Source organism: Phalangium opilio, unplaced genomic scaffold, assembly GCF_054372755.1.
Source record: "Phalangium opilio isolate 3A_F unplaced genomic scaffold, DU_Popi_V2 ptg000002l_1, whole genome shotgun sequence".
NCBI classification, from domain to species: Eukaryota; Metazoa; Arthropoda; class Arachnida; order Opiliones; family Phalangiidae; genus Phalangium; species Phalangium opilio.
Window position 1 is genome coordinate 6,671,662 of NW_028324144.1, and position 17,222 is coordinate 6,688,883.

Below are 17,222 nucleotides of genomic sequence, written 5' to 3' on the forward strand. Positions count from 1 at the left end.
TTTTAAGGGGGGTGGAATTTTTTTAGTGAGACCCAGCTTTCCGCGGCTGATGTTAGTTGGCGCCGAGAAAAAATGTTAGTAGAGAAAACCTTTGGGTGTTCAACTACCGTTTACTCTACAGTAAATACATTCGGCCTAGCCTTGGGATATCAAGTTTTAGGAACACTCGAGATGAGACGTTCGTTAGAGAGAACCTGGCACACAATACCCTCATTCCTAGGCTGGAAAGCTATGTCCTTTTAGATCATCTCCTTTTGCTTTTACTAAAGGTGCCATAACATAGATCAAAAATACCATAATTTCCTAACCATATTTCCTGCTTCTTACATAACTGCATGAATTGTTATTTACTGTAGAATTTCCCCAGCGAAATTTCTTCTAAACCTATAGTATTTTACTCAGGATGCTGAAGATTAATTCCTGTCTTACTGCAGATAAAAATGGTTTAAGCTTTGCAATCATGTAGGCGAAATTTAATACAGCATGGCTTAAAATTTCATAAAGTCAACAGAGTCCATATGAAACGGGACACGCTTCATAATTTAATAAAATTTTGAGCTGAATAACTAGAAGTACAGGATATGAGAATCAGGTTCAAATTTCAGTAGTTATAATTTAGTCTCCTTATCTCTATGCTTTGGTTTCTTAGCGATAGATTAAGCTGTGGTTTATAAGTGTTGTAGTTTCAGCTTGACACTGACTGTTGGGAAGTACACCCTTCTTTGATAAGAGTATCTAATCAAGGTAGGTGCTATAGTCATACCTGAAAATTTACTTCCCCTAACGATTCAATTATTTCTAAAAGCTCCCAGCGAAACAAAGGAGCGTAACGAAGTTTCGGCCACCCCTGTTTAATATTTAACACGCAAAATGAGTCCCCAACGCTAATGCCTCTACCAGTGCCAGTGCCATGGTTTATCAATAATGGGTTAACAGTTTAGGTAAGTGATAAATGATTCAAAAGGAAGCGGCAAGAAATTATGATAGAGGTGATGAGATTAAAAAAGTGCCTTATATCATATGTTATTTTTAAAATAAGATATAAGAGAGAGGTTTCGTAGCTGAATTTACTTTACGACGATAAAACAATGGAGGAGAGAGAGATATGCCACAAGGATACGCAACAGGGATTTATAGTTAGTCAATGTGATATTCCCGTAACTTTCACAAACGGTAATTTAGCAATAAATTACCATTTCAAATTCGAGAGAAATAAAATTACCATTCTGTCGGTAATATAATTTTTCAATTATAAACCACACTGAATTGCGAACACTTCCTAATTTAGATCATGCTTTAAATGGTAAAAATTAAATAATAAAATGGAGAAATTTTCATATTTTCAGGCAGGCGTAGTACACTTAGTTTTACTCGAAAGGTTTTGAATCTGAGCTTCAAAATTTGGAAACTCTTTGGCAATTGTAAAATTACGGTATGACATAAATCCGCAATCTACGGCTGTATTTGATAAATTACTGGTAAGTTGTAGACGGTAAATTGCCGACTGGTATCTCTAGTTTAGGGTTAGTAAACTAAATGCGTTTTTAACTTTGAAGAATGTTATGCTCTATACTGAGAAAAATACATAGCCGCCAGCAATACAAGCTTTTCGAATTTCAAACTCCCACGTTCTTCGTTCTGCCCCTTACTGCTAAAGGCGATTTCCGTTTGCACTAGTAAATTTATAATAATAACCCATTGCATTAAAAAAACTCGGGAATGTCGTTAAACCATCATGGGTAAACCTTGTTGGTGCCATACGAGAGAATAAAGTTGTTTAACTCAATATGGCAAGATAATATACGTGTAAAGACTACACGGTTTCAATTTAGTCATTGGGTTTCATTATAATTCTTGAAGCAAATGATATACGACTCTTTGGAGACAAAACTAAAAAGAAACCGTTCCGAGGGCTAAAATATAGCGACTTAAAATTATGTAATTTCATCAAATATCAAAATAAGAAACAACTGCGTCTGCTAATAGGGAGCTCCCAGTGAGGTGTGGCTTAAAATAGCTCCTCCCCTTTCCCCCATAATGGTGGTAAATTTCACAGAGTGAAAGGCTCGTGATCGGTTAAGTGAGGGTCTGACACTTAGTAGGGGAGGTTTTCACCCTTTGCCCACTCCCTACTGCACGATTTTAACAAATATGGGACTGGAGCTATATTCACCACGGTGAAACAGGGCCAGAAATAAATAAAGGACACTTAACATTGCCCAGTAAAATTTTAAAATGTCCCATAATTTTTATAAAACTGGGGGGGGGGGGGAGTTACTGGACATTTGTTTTGATAGCTTAACTATCACAAGTTTTATCCCTGTGTCTTCCCCTCTAAGTTACATCGAAATGGTCTTTAACAGCAGCCTGGAGTTATAATCGTTTCGCCTTAAGGTGCACAATAAAGAAAAAAATAATAATTGAGAAAATGGTTTCTTACGAACCTGTAACGAGAGACTTGTCTTTCGGGTCTCTTTCCCAGTGAACTTTAATTTTCGTCGAATCCTGCAGGGAAGCGGACAATCGTGGAGAAGTCGGTGGAGCTGTAACACACATTGAGGAAGAAGGAAAGAGAGAAGAAAATAAACGATTCTTAAACTTCCGGGAAAGATCGGCAACGAAACTTCCTCGGGTAACGTTTTCTCCTTTATTACATTTACTGGAAACTTTCATACGAGTCTTTTTCTCGTGAAAACCTAACCTCTCGCCTTCATTGCGAATGAGAAGTCGGGGCGACGCCTTAAAAGACCTTAAAGTGGTAGTCGCCTAACTTCCTGAAATATCTTTAAGGGCAATATTATTTTGATCATAGAGGGAAAAATATTACCGAAGTTCCTGGGAAATCGGCTTCAACGCTTATAAATTTTACCAGAAGTTGGATAAGGGACTAGAAGTAAAGAGCTCTACCATTGGTAGTAGATCCTGGCACTAGTGAACAAATTTGAGGATTTTATGCCGCTTCCCACGCGCCTACACTACAGAGAAAAAAATTGGTCGAGTTCCAAAAATATTTCCTACCCCCTCCCCTCAACCTAATGCCGCGGAACACGGACGCGGGTGCTTGAATCTAGTTCGGCCGTCTACCGCCGCGAGCGTCTCTCGTTTTGGACGGGAAATTCAAAAACCGCTACCAGAGGGCCAACCGTTGGTGTGTTATCAAGAATATTCACTTTCGCCAAGTGAAGAATTTGGTACTTGATACTTCTAGTCCCCTATCTTACTTCTGATTTTACCGATGTGTGACGTCATAAAACTCGGTTAACCTCATTAATGTGAACTAAATTCCTGATTCTAAACAATGGTTATTTTCAAATTTTAAGGCAAATCGTAAATAGAATTATAAATAAGCGAAATATTATCGCCTTCAAATTAATAGCCTCAATTTAGAAATTTTAATCACACGATTCACATGCTTCCTTTGGTAAAATTATAAATCGGTTTTGTTTTATATATACAGTGTGTTCCAGAAAAAGGTGGTATTATCGAAGTACATTGGGTTCTATGAAAGATTTTGAGTCCAATTTTATATGACATTTTGCCCTAAGGGCAACCCTAAATAAGTTATGATTAGAGGTCAAGGAAGAAACTCAAACAAAAGGCCAATTTAATAAAGGGGTCATCCAAAAATAATTTATCTACGTTGGCCCTAAGGGTAGAGTGTAAAAATAAAATATTTTCGACTCATAATCGAACGTAGAACCCATTGTACTTCGTCCTAATACCTTTCTTAGAACAGTCTGCATAATTACTTCTATTTCTAATAAACAACGAAATTTCTACTAAATTAGAGAACCAACTGTTTTAAGTAATAATTTCACAAACCAAGCTTTCTCTTTATTCAGGGATGCCAATTTAGAGAAAAGGGAGCATGCCTACAACAATCTACAACTATCCCTTCAATGTAAAACAATCCATGTTTTATTCACTCCTCGAAGAAGAGCGGGATACTTTTCTGTTTGGATTTTCATTAAAGATTTATATTGTTTCTTTCTTTCGTTATTTAACCGGATATTGAAAGTTTCCAGTTTCCAACTAATTGTTCTAAGATTCCTTTCCAACTATCACTATATATCGGATTAGAAATTAGAATGCTCAAAGTGAAAAAATACCAGATTCCAAAGTGGTTCCAAATATTTCGTCAGATATTGGACCAGGTCCAGCGCTGTTGTAACTTTGTACCACTACGGCGTAAGTCGTCGCTGGTTTTAAATTGGTCACGTACGTTGATTGGACTCCAGTTTCGGATTCTTCTTGACGTTCAACGTGTTTATATTGAAAGTCTTTGCCCTTCTTACTCTTGTAACCAATGTAATAGCCCAAAATTTTTCCGTGTTGCAAAGAGCGACGTGGAGGCTGTGAATAAAGATAATTATTTATTTATAAAATATGCATTTACTAAATACTAGCTAATCTATTCGTGGTTGTCCGGGTGTTTAATGGGATTGCAAACCATCCTATCTACGTAGACACTTAACACTAAAATAGTTTCAACTCCAATCCGCATGATGACTTTTTAAGGAACTTTTTTCCCAACTTTGAAATTTAATAAAACCATTAGGGGTTTTTCATGAAGCTAAACCGTTACGGGTCCAGATTAGTAAGTTCTTTACAGGCTTAACGGCTAGTGGTTCGTAGACCTAACCATGAAGAACTGAACCAAATCAATTCTAAAACCTTCCCATATAGCCCACATCTGTACAAGGAAACTTTAAAATAAAATAATTTTTGTCCTAACAAGTTTCTTTTACGACTTTTGAGAAAAATAAAAATATAATATATATAAATCAAGTTGTGCCTTATCTTAGAAACAAATTTGATTGATATTTTAGGTATAAAATGATAAAACATTTAAAAACTGAAACGCTCTAAAACCGTTTTTGAAACTCAATTTAAATAAAACAAAATAAATTATAAATGCTATGCTCTTTGTTTCACTTAGGCCCTTCTTTGGTTTTACTGAAATTTCGTTCAAAGAGACCGCCTGTCAGAATTTGCGAAAAAATTTGGAAATTACCAGTAAACACGGTAGAATTCATTTTGAATATTCTTGGCCTAATATCGGCAACTTTGAAAAATCGATAAATAAATGAAAGAAAATACTTTGTTTCGTTTCTGTAATGTAATGGTTTTTTAACCTATTTCACCATTATAGAAAGAAGAATTTCAGCTTATTTGAAGTGTTTAAACTTGGCCTATTGTTTCATGAAGTCTAAATAAAGTGCAAAGCCAACGAAGAGCTTTAGAAATTTGTTGCAAGTTAAGTGGCGCGGTTCATTCTCTACATTGTTATTACTTCTCCGTTGACTTGTTACTTGTGTATCACAAAAGCATAAAAAAGGAATAAAACCCAGGATAACGGTGGATGTTTCCACAAGTATCGTAGTTTTCAACAAAACACTACGTTTTCTGGCTACATAATAGAATTTTCTCTGCCATTTCTTTTCCAAAGGTTTATACGGTCGTTTAAAGATACTGCAGAGAAAACACGTTTTAAAGTGTTTAGCATCCGGAAAAGGAATGTCACATGACTTTTTTTTCCGAAATTCAGACTCCTATTGTAAAATGCTTTGTACAAAATATGTCAAGTCAGTCTATGCCGAATCAAGGTCTCTTGCAGTAATGGTTAGGGAACCCTCAAAAATATAAAAAGACGTTTTTTTTCGAATATGACTTAAAAATTTCAAATCTCTGCATATTATTTCAAATAAAATGTTGATTAATTGCAAATAAATAGACCAGTTTCTTCAAGCCGCGTTTTCTGTTGAACGCTCTAATGGTCTGAGGTAGACAATATGCCACGGTAGAATCTGAATATTTCCAAAAACTAGGCTGCTAAATGTTTAAAGTTTTTGAAACTAAAATTTTCGAAACAAGCTTCAAGCTATTATGATGAAGAAATAAATTTTCTTGTGGGAAGATCAGTATACTAACCTATGAAAACGTGAGAATTTATTTTAATACGTATTAATACGCCTTTGGTTTCACTAATAGATTTTAATTTTCAAAATTTCTTGGGCCTCATGAAAGTAACTTTTTTTGCTTGAGATAAAAATAACAGCGTAAAAACTCGATCCTGGTGTATTAATACGACATTCTATGACTTGTGAATATTAAACCATCTTAAGAGTTTTGTCAGTTCAACTCAGACTGATTTTTGCGCTTAATTTAATCAAACGTACCTGGAAATTTCCACTTATGGTTATTTTTTTTTATTATTTGTAATTACTTAATACCCAAGTAGATCAAAATTGTTCAAGTTAGTATACCGATTTCTTCCGTCGTCCCAAAAAATTTGTGTCATTTTGATCTTTAACCCACCCTGAATTTATAAGAAAATTATCTTCTAAAAGTAATTTAGAAATTTAGCTAAATTAAACCAAAATCAAGTTGTTATCCCTATCTAAAATATTGTTCCTACAAATTTTTTTTCTTTAAAATATCCTGAAAGTCCTCTACGCAAATGCTTCCATTTTTTATCACGGGGCGTCCCTTAACCATTACTTCAAGGTACCCTGCAGCATCCATACTAGTATCAGCCCGCCTCATTTCTCGCATTGCGTGGACACCATTTATCGTTATTTTTCTTTTTAAGATCCCTCTAAGAAGTAAACGACTGTTAGCTGGCGCATCACTCACCTTCCAGGACACTTTGAAAGACTGAGGGCCTGTTGCCTGGACAGTAATCTCTTCGGGAGGACCACTGGGAACTGAAATGACAAGTAAAACGGAACTCTTAGCAATGAGAATAACAATATAAAAGCAAGGATGCAGCGAAAAAAATAAGGCACAATATGGAGAATTTTTATAGAAAGATATCTTTTTCTAAGTTCTTTTTCTCCCTCATTCTTGAGAATACCGATTCGCTTTTGCCAGAACGCCTCTTTCAGGGAAAACTAATATAAAAGCGGCATCTGTTTCTGATATATATCTATACAGTTACAGTTACTGTAGCATACTGTTAAAGGCTCATCCGTGCTGAAATATTCTAGATCTTCTTTCCAGCACAAGCCGCTTTTGTTGAAGAACTTATAAGCTTTCTGGAAAAGCACCCAGGTATATTACTGTCTGACGTCAAATGATGTCTCAAAACAACACAAACTTCTTTAATTTCGACTCCTATCTGAACCAAAAAAAAAATATACCACTGGCACAACTTAATATGTCCAGTGAGTATGCTTCTTCTTATATCGTAACTTTTAGCTCTACAACAAACCTAACTTTCTTGTTTTTGAAATTGGCAGTGTTACAAAATATATATACAGGGTGGTTCTGATAAGTCTGCCATATCTGGGATAGATTTAATTTTATAAGTAGGAATGGAGAACGGTTAGTATTTACTTATTTCCGACTCATAGCCCAGTAAAAAGCCCCTCCCTCCAAGTAACCAAAATTTCAGATTTTCATATCGGCTCACTGAAACTACGTTTTGCTGACGTTGCTGACGGGGACGGCGAAAAATACGTAACTAACTTTTATCTCTGTCACTATGACCCGCCTCTTCTTAAGTGCCGCCACCCGTCCCGTGGAAGGGGGTCCGGGACTTTGACGCGCGCCCAGATTACTCTGTTCTCCATTCCTACTTTTAAAATTAAATCTATCCCTGGCCATATATTATCAATGACTTCTCAATTAAATTAAAAATCATAGCTAAGTTGCTTAACTAAATTTAAGGGGTCATCCGTAAAATACCCCAATGTAAACTTGAAAACATTGTCCCCAGAAGACAAAATGTCACCATGTTTTCTTCCGCGGTGTTGCCTGGTTTCTCCTTTATATCAAAACTTGTTGAGGTTATCGGTAATAGTTAGTATAGGGTTCTGTCTATTAGCTTAAATTGCCATAAGGGCCTAGGTACCATAACTGAAGGGACCCACTTTTAATCAAGCCACAGACTTAGTGTGGACATCGTTTCATGGACAAAGTTTAGAAAAGAAAATGTTTCGAAATAGTAAACATTTCTGGGAATTTTCAGAAGTTTAAAAATCGCCCAAGCTGAACTTAGTGTAGATTTTCTTCCTTTATGAATCAGTATACAGTTTTACAAATATTTCCTTTCCCTTCCTCTTTCATTTTTACTTCCTCCTTTTATAAGAAATATTTTTTGAGCTTTTTGAAGTCCAAAAAAAAAAAAAAAAGGTTTTCCATACAAAAATACGAATCCAAAATTCAGAAAAAAAAAAAGAAATCCTTATGTGATCAAATACCACTACACTAAATAACTGAAGAGTTTTTTCTCTCTTCTATATTTATTTCCTTTGGTGGAATGGAAAATAAATCCCAGGATGTAAAAATAGTCAAGAAAAAGAAACTCAGAAACGAAAGTTTTATTTATAAGAATAAGCTTGTTTCTCTTATTCGACGAATACAGTCATGAACGAACGTTACAAGATCGTGAAAAATCTGAAGGTTTTTCTTTAACTTCCTTTGATGATTTATATAGAATATTTTGGATAATATCAGTTGCTAATGATGTGAGTTTTGGATATTTTGCTTCAAATTATTTTAATAGTATGTTTATCCGTTATTAGACGCTTGATTTTATTCGTGTAAATATTTTAACCATACATTCTCTTGGAGTCTAATTCCTATACTGTTCTTAATTATCCTTAATTGGTTTTAAGTTTGTCTACTTCAAGCTTAACCATAATTAATTCTACGCTCATGATATAGAGGTGTATAATCCTTAAACGGTGTAACTGGTAATCAACACACTGACGCAGTGAGGTGAATATCTGGTTACTTTTTGGCCAAACCAGTAGTTAATTTCTTAATATTAAATTAGTTACTAATCATGTTTGCAAGAGGTTTACAAAATAAAACCGATTAATTCGGAATATTAAATGTAAATTTTCGATTGCGGTTATATAAGTGTGCGTACGGGGACCCCGACCCCGGTACCTAAGATATAAAATCAGTTAAGAAGATATGATTCTAACTTGGTGGAGGGATACTGGAGCGGTTTATTCTATAACACTAACACGAGAGGGAGTTTCCAATGCGTGGACGTAAAATTAAGCTATAGTACCCTGGTTTTAGTTGGGAATAACCATTTGGTGACACCTGGTTACAGCAAATTTACTCGTGACTAAGCTAGTAAAATGTTTCCACCGAGAGGTGGCATGCACTTAATGATGAACGACCTTGAAAAACATGCAAAGTTTTAAAACAGCCACTGATGGCCCACATTATTACCACTCCAGTATCAAACTTCACTACTCCAAGATCCCAAGTAAAGAATAACAAATGAACTTCCTATATGACAACTGACGTTAAACAAAGCTTTTAAAAAACGGCAAACGGGTACCAAAAGGAAGTGCAACCCGCCGCACGAACACCCTGGCTTTGTCTTCATCTATTCTTAATTTGCTGTTATCTCGCGTGACAAGTTTTGCCGTCCTGTTTCTTAATCCGCTTCCTAAGCTACACGTACCTCCGGGATTATGATCCTTAAATAAGAATGTAACTCTCTTCGAAGTAGTAAGGTTAGCAGAAATACATAAGCCGTTGGAGAGAAGTGTTCCGCCAATGGAGGTAGTTGTATAAACATGTTATAACAACATGATGAAAAGCGAGAATTTCCGGTACTTTAGAATTTAAACTCACGCATATTTAATGTGTTTTTGCTCACCACCATATTTACAGTAATATACTCTAGCAAATTGATAAAACGTGGATTTTAAAGTTTAAACAACAAAGGCTTAACGAACATTAGAGTATTCGCAAAGCACGTGGCATTGACAATTATTATTTTGTAAAAGGCGTCAATTTTCCAAGTGACGAACATCCAGGGGTAAAACGAATAATATGTTTCCTATGAGCCCCTGTAAAACGATAACCCGCAACGCACTGGTGTACGCTATATTTTATAAAATTAATTTTTCTCGAGGTTTTTTTTATATTTTGTAATTTTTGCAATTAAATTATACCTCAAATTACACTCTACATGCTTTAAAAAAGAACACGTGACATTATAATTGTTAAAAGGTGCTAAACTTCAAAACTGAAAAAAGTAAGCTTAAAGCTAATATTTTAATTTACTTGCCTAAACGGGGTTTTATTAAAGTTAACTACGACATAGTCTTGACGTAAGAGCCCGAGAAGTTTCGTAGCTTATATCTATCAGGTGGTTCAGTTTGCATCAATTCTAAATCACCGATATCTCTGTTACAAATTGCGTTAACTAGTTTACTGACAACACTGGGACAAGGCAATCACTATACGTCGTGCGATGCCTTTTTAGTTTTTGGGGCATTCCGTGCACCCGCGTCAAATCGTCAACCCTCATTTATCTGAAACGAACGATATTTGGACAGTTGTCTGAACGCGATGATGTCAGAATCAGAGATAGGCATGTGAAGGCTAGCAAAGGCAAACTATAGAGGAAGACTCGCGTTACGTATTGAAGGAATTAAGAGGATCTAGGTGCACGCTTCTATTATTATCTTCTTCTATTAAAGCTAAGGAAAATAGGGAATAGAAGATGTTCTTCTTACCGCTTTCCTCGGTTGTTATGACGACCATTTCGCTTCGTTCGCCTTCGCCCAAGGCATTTTCAGCCGAGACTTCTACGTGATATGTTGTCATTGGCTTTAACCCTTTCACCGTTGCCAGAGTTTTGGTCCCGGCAACCGCGTCTTGCTGAGCGTGGGTTTTCCACGAATCTTTCGTTAGAGAAAGAATAGAACAAACGGAGAAAAAGAGAGAGAGAGAGAGAGAAAGAGAGAGAGAGAGAGAGAGAGAGAGAGAGAGAGAGAGAGAGAGAGGAAAACAAAAAGATAAATGTGGACATCCTAAATTACCAGGCTGGTTTCGGGGTTATCATGGTAACGCGGCTGGAAGGAAAAAGGAAACTTTTTCTTTACCGGATTCTCGTTTGTAGTAAATGATATATCTCTTGACCGGGCTATTTCCGTCAAAAGGAATCTCCCATTGGATCGTTATGGCTGAGCTGGTAACGTTTACCACGGTTACGTTATAAGGCGAGTCTGGTATGTCTAAGAGCAAAGAGAAAACGGATGTATCGTTATGATTAAAGGATGCTGGATACCTTAAAAGACCATTAACATCACGCTAATGAGGAAGATTTCATCCTAAAATAAATGCCATGTATTACGGAAACTATGTTTAAAATTCCAAACAAGTGGGAACCATTAGGCAAATCATCGTGGTTTTAGTTAAAAATTTCATTCAATCTATTGTATTATGCAAATAGAAACGTTTAAGTAGATAATGTGGCGAAGTTTCTTACATTAATTAATTTTTAACGAAGTTTTTTCATCTATGCAAGGCGGTCTTAGTGTAAATTTCACACGCGATTCACGCATTTTCTGCTAAAAATTTTGTCACTTCAAAGAATTTGTCTCACAAATTTACGTAATTTGAAATGGGAAAGTGATTCTAAATGTTACAGTATTGTGTTATTAGGGAAGGAAATTTCCATGAAATTCTTACTTTTTACTATGAAAGGGACTGTGAATCAAAAATTGGCATATTTGTCTTACGTAATATGTAAACATGCTCTTACCAGATATTTAAACTAAAAATCTTTTATAGTTATCAAATTTCATATTTAACAAATAGTTGTGTAAATTTTTATATCATTAACGTATCCAATTAAATAAAACAGGTCTCACTTCTGAAGATAAATTAACGATTCAATTGAACGCATGCGCATAATGGCTCTTTCAGGTCTAATATATTTTAGGGCGGCTAACTTATGAGACAGCTTCTCAAAATATATTTAACTATTTCCATATTACGACTTAGTATTATTTGTAAGTAGAGCAGCTGAACAGCAGCTGCTTCTAAATTTCTAATTAAGGGCATTTGGGATGACATTACTCATTTAGGCTAGTATATCTGCATTAATAACGTAGAAAATTATAGAATTTGTTTATTAACAAGACTTAACGCTGAATAAATCTTTTACATTCATTAGACTGAAAAGTGAAGTGAGAACCTTCGTGTCAGCAAAAATACATAGACTTCTCTCACTTGGAATCTTTAATAGGCCTTAGACCCTATACTAATATCTGACTGAATTTAAGGGGAAGGGCTTACACCTCCTTATTAGCATTTCATTGGCTATTCACATATATAGGACAAATTCTCTTTCACACGAGGAAAATTAACTTCTTTATATTCGGAATTTAGGGTTCAACATTCATAGGTAGCAGGAGTCTGGGCACAGGTCAGGTGTGACGTTATCTGCACCTCATCCCCTTTAATTTAAGCACAAAGACCCAGAAAATGACCGGTTAAATATTCCCAGTGGAAGAAAACTATGTATTCCTGTGTCTGATACGAACCAGACCCTTTGGCCAAACAGAAGAAAATCATTCTACATTAGTAGCTCCCAAGCTAAAGAATTCTAAACACAGAATGCCTAGATATTCAGGAAGATATGCAATCTTGCCAATATGACCATTCGATGTAACTGCGTTCAGAGCACTAATATTTAAAAAATAAATGAAATATAATTACCCTGCACTGTAATTTGATAATGAGCCTCATCTTTGCCGTAGCTGTTATTAACTTGGCAGTTATAAAGACCAGTATCCTCCTTGACCAGTGGTCGAATATAAAATTCCGCTGTTAATTTCTGATGTTCGCTCTTTTCCAAAAATGTATATCTGAAATAATAAAATAAATATAGAACATGACTTAATAATTACACGCGGATCCAGTATTTTATTGTACAATAGGCATAAATATAAACCCTTACAATTAACAAGAAAAAATTGAAACTAAATAAAAAACAGTATGCAATTAATTCCTAACCACGGCGTACCAAGTACGCGCTTATCGTAAGCGTGACGTACTGTACCATTGCTGCAGTTCTCTAAAGAGCCGTTCATGGGGGATATGAAAAACTATAGTTCTTTAAGATGTTGTAGGTAGTTTCATTTGAATTAGTACTAGGTCAGGTTAAGTTTGGTTATTTGAAATCGCAAATTGTATCAGATAAGGTAAGGTTAAATTCGGTTTGGTTCTTTTGTACTTGACAGGAAAGGCTGGGTTTGTTGTACTTGATAGATTATGATTGCTTTTTTATACTTAATAGGTAAAGTAAAAGAGGATTAAGAATTTTTCAAAACTGTAGTTAATTTCCCAAAGCAACAGCCGCTATTTCTAAAACAGTTGTTTTGAAATACACCCCTGAGTTTTTTTAGAACTCCGGTTGCTATTTCGAGAATCTCTCTTACATGGTACCCCTTTGAAACATTTCTCTCTGAAATTTCATCTAAGACCTACAGTTGGATGAAATGACCTAAACCAATAACATTTTAGAAACAGTTGGAGACTGGATCATAGAGAAAGGGATGGAACGATAATCTAGAATGCATGCCCAACAAATAAATAAATGGTGAGACAAATGTAAAATTTATTTTGTTTCCTTCAAAAAATGCGGAAGCGCGATTTCACATTCTATGAGACGCGGGTCCATTTTTACTAAAACTTTTCTTTAGATTCATTTTTCTTTTGCCATTTCTCTTCGAATATCAAAGTTTAACTGTCTTCTCGGATAGGAACATCATATAGACTGGAATTCTTCCTTTTGAAAGACGAAACTATAAACTACGAGAGCGGAAAAAAATTCTCCTAGACAGGTTATATCGTTCCTCTCGGCCGAGTCTCTTCTAAACGCATCATATTTTCGTATATCCAGAAATAAATCCAATAACCCGACGTAAAATAAAATAAGACGAAAATAAAAAAATAAGGGTCCTTCTTGCAAATAAAAAAATAAAAAAAGTGCCGTAAGAAATCGAATTTTTAGGACAAATCCGAATGCGATTCCTCAGTATCTAGATAATACCGCGTAGTCACGCTAGGTTGCATAAAGGTATTGAGAATTTATCGATTTTTTAGGGGTAATACGATGCAAATAAACTCGGAGAATTAGCTAGCCTATTCTCGATGGCTGCCGGGGTTTGATCCAAAATATGATATATATATATCTATACTTTGAGGATTTTTCTTTGTTTCAAAATTAATTGGGTTTTAAATTGGAATTTTGGACAAACAAAGAAACACAAAGAATACTTATCCAAACATGAAGGATTATGTATTAAAAATTATAGAAGTAAAAGTTCTGTCTGACTGGCTGGTTCATTAACAACCAGTCCGAACTCCTTTACCTATGGAGCTGAAGCTAGTTTTGCGGGGGTTGTTACTTTTAAATAGTATCAGAAGTATATTATTCTTTTCCTTGAGAGAAGTATAATGCAAAGCGTGGTAATTTAACTTTAGTCTTACCAACATCAGAACATTTGGAACAAGGTTACTAAACCGAATCACATACGCGATAAATTGTCAAAATCTCTGGTGAGGCGAAACCAATAGGTTAACATGGTTTTAGAGTTGCACGCCCAGCACTTGTACCCTCTCATGCTCAGGAAAACCCCGTTCTACAACATTGGAACAAACCTTCCGTAAGAAATTTAGCATTACGGCAAAGGAAAATGATATACTTATGGTTATTAAATTACCTATGAATGTACATAAGATTTTATATTCGGTTTCACCTTTGACATTCAACTGTTTTCTGATAAAAAATTGACAAACATCATTATATTTACAAACAAATATAAGCATTTAACCAGATTCAACCATTTAATTCTTTATAAACTTCCCTTTTTATTACATGTAACTCTACTTCCTGATTACTCAAAACTTTATGAGAAATTTTTATATTTATTCTTTCTGAAGTTAAACAAACCATTATGAACTTTTCGTTTAGCTCATTTACAATATTTGTTCTAGTTTTTCTCGTAAAACGTAAATTCAAAATTTGGCCTTTGAAGTTCGTTGCTTAAATACGTATAGTATTATTTTATTTTAGAGAAACTCCGAAAATATAGGCCTAATCTAAATTCGACTAAAACTTTTAGGTTTAATGTTGTAGAGATTCGCATTTTGAAAAGTAGATGGTTTAGGATTTACAAGAACAGATTTGAACTATGGTAAAACGTCATTAAGGTGCCTTCTATCAGGCAATTGCATTTTAAAATTATTATTATTATTATTATTATTAAAGGCTCGAAACGAGGACTTAGCCTAAAACTGCACCTGAAACTTCAGTATTCAAAGCTTCACTTTGTTCAACGAGAATGAAGTCGCGTGATGTTACTAAATTAGACTCCTAAATTTTGTTTTAATGTTATTTTAATAATAAGTTATGAAGCAATGATATAGAGGAAAAAAATCATTTGATTTTTACGTTATCGAGTATCCTTAAAGAAATTGAGACACAAAAATTTAAACCCGTTTTTTTTTTCTTTAATAAAACACCATGAGGTATGTACCTTAAAGTCGATACGATAGTAGGCTTTTGATAGAGTTTAAATTAATATTAAAACTGAACTTTCCACTGACGTAGTGATATATCGGATTAGTTAAATTGATGAGAGCGACAGTTAACAATGAAAAAAAGTATTCCTCACTTTTTGTTCTTGTGGTATTTCCGTATCAATTTCATAGATGGCGTCATGGTGCGTGCTAGCGATTTACTGTTTCGTGACGTAAAGGTGAATTTGCTAATACAGATTCAAATAGGGTGGAGATAAGGACAAGCTAATAGCTTATTTTGAAAGTGAACTTTCAAATTCTACGCATCTAAACGCATAAAATAAGCAACGCAATATGTATGAGAGTATCCCTTTAAAAATATGATATTAAAAGCATAGCATGGGGGAATTACGCTAATTCCTAACAAGGAAATCCAATAAAACTAAATAATGAAAATTTAAAAGTATATAAATTATCTTCCATTAAAGAGCTTATTTTGGGTATATATTTTCAGAATACCATATCTTTACGTTGCAAAATGACTACAACCCTTATCTTCGTGAGGGTGGATTTTTTTGCCTGTCTTTCTCCGTAACTCCTTTAGCTAAATTCTATGTTCTTATATCATGGAGGAAAAATATAAAGGTGTAGAAATATGAATCTCGGTTAGTTAGCTCTCAGCACCTAGTTTGGGCTGATAATATAGGATCCAAAGCCTTCAGTAATGCGCAACGTAATCTAACTCGTTGAAATCCGTTGGGTAACGTTTCGTCATGACTGAACGCTTTTGAAGAAACTCTGGATTATGTCGTCTATTACTTGTCTATTCATTTCTTGAAATATAACCGCCAATACGTCTCAATTCCTTTGTTCAATTAATGAGCTAATTGGCTCTACCAACCAATAACATCGTGGAGTAGCAGCTGACAATCGTGACGACAAAACCGACATAGCAAAAAGTTGTTCAGTAGCGTTTTTTACGGACGCTTCGTTGCGCGTTACTGAACGCATTCCTGGTAAAATGCGGTCAGAATACAAATCAAACCTCTTCTACGGGTTTTTGGATCTGCCAGATGGTCACAGAAAGAGCGCTACCTTTTCATCTCCATCTGTTATTTTTCCTCCATGTTAGACCATAAGCTAAATATAGTATTTTCCTATATCCTTAAGCCTTAGGGAGGATTTAGATAAAGGGTGTACTTTAAGCGAGCTTTTCCATCCCATCCGTTTTTATCAAAAAGAGAGAACTCAACCTCGCGGAAAGAAAATACCACCTGATCCCCAAATGCCCCACTTTTATGGAATTTTTTCGACTATATTTTTTTTGACGTATCTAGTAAATTTATTTATCGACATGTTTTGCTTAAAATATAGGCTAAAGACAGATTTTTAAAAAAAAAAATATGGGTTTGTCAGCGATGAAAACACTTATTAAGGAAAATCATATACCGGTCTTTACAGGCTGAACAAGGTTCTTTGAGTAAATAGGAGAGGAAACTAATATATTGGATTGAAAAGACTAATCTAATCTATTTAGTCCAAAGTCTTTTTTGTGTAACTAATCATAAAGAGAAAAAATATAATTGGAATGATCATGTACTATCAATGAGGAATGAAGGAGAAGTGGGCTTAAGCTAGATTCCAACTCGACCGAAAACACGACGGAAACCCGGCAGAAATGGATCGACCGAAAGTCTTTTACGCCGACCTCGACTGAATTCCCGTTTGGTCGAGCATTTAAACTTGGGTTCCATTTTTCGGTCTTGTTCAGCGTTACGACGCGTTCTATTGAAATTATACGGACTAGCGACGTCATACTGTTTATTTCAAAAACAAGGGATCGATCGATATCCCCATTTACTTATTGTGTTTGATATTAGATGTTAAATGTAGTTGATTTAGGCTTTTTGGAAACCATGTCAACAAGAAAG

General features: G+C 35.0%; 1 protein-coding gene across 2 annotated transcripts in view; it reads right to left on the minus strand.

The window, feature by feature from the left end:
- LOC149718471 (cell adhesion molecule Dscam1-like) overlaps positions 1-17,222 on the minus strand; it is a 189,354-nt gene that overhangs the window by 33,873 nt on the left and 138,259 nt on the right. For both annotated transcript variants that reach the window (XM_089847499.1, XM_089847431.1), the window contains exons 14-19: positions 12,484-12,632; positions 10,863-10,994; positions 10,494-10,661; positions 6,637-6,707; positions 4,110-4,353; positions 2,445-2,543 (exon numbers count right to left, since the gene is read on the minus strand). In XM_089847499.1, coding sequence (XP_089703625.1) covers positions 2,445-2,543; positions 4,110-4,353; positions 6,637-6,707; positions 10,494-10,661; positions 10,863-10,994; positions 12,484-12,632 — 863 coding nt within the window. The remainder of the gene's footprint in view (positions 1-2,444; positions 2,544-4,109; positions 4,354-6,636; positions 6,708-10,493; positions 10,662-10,862; positions 10,995-12,483; positions 12,633-17,222) is intronic.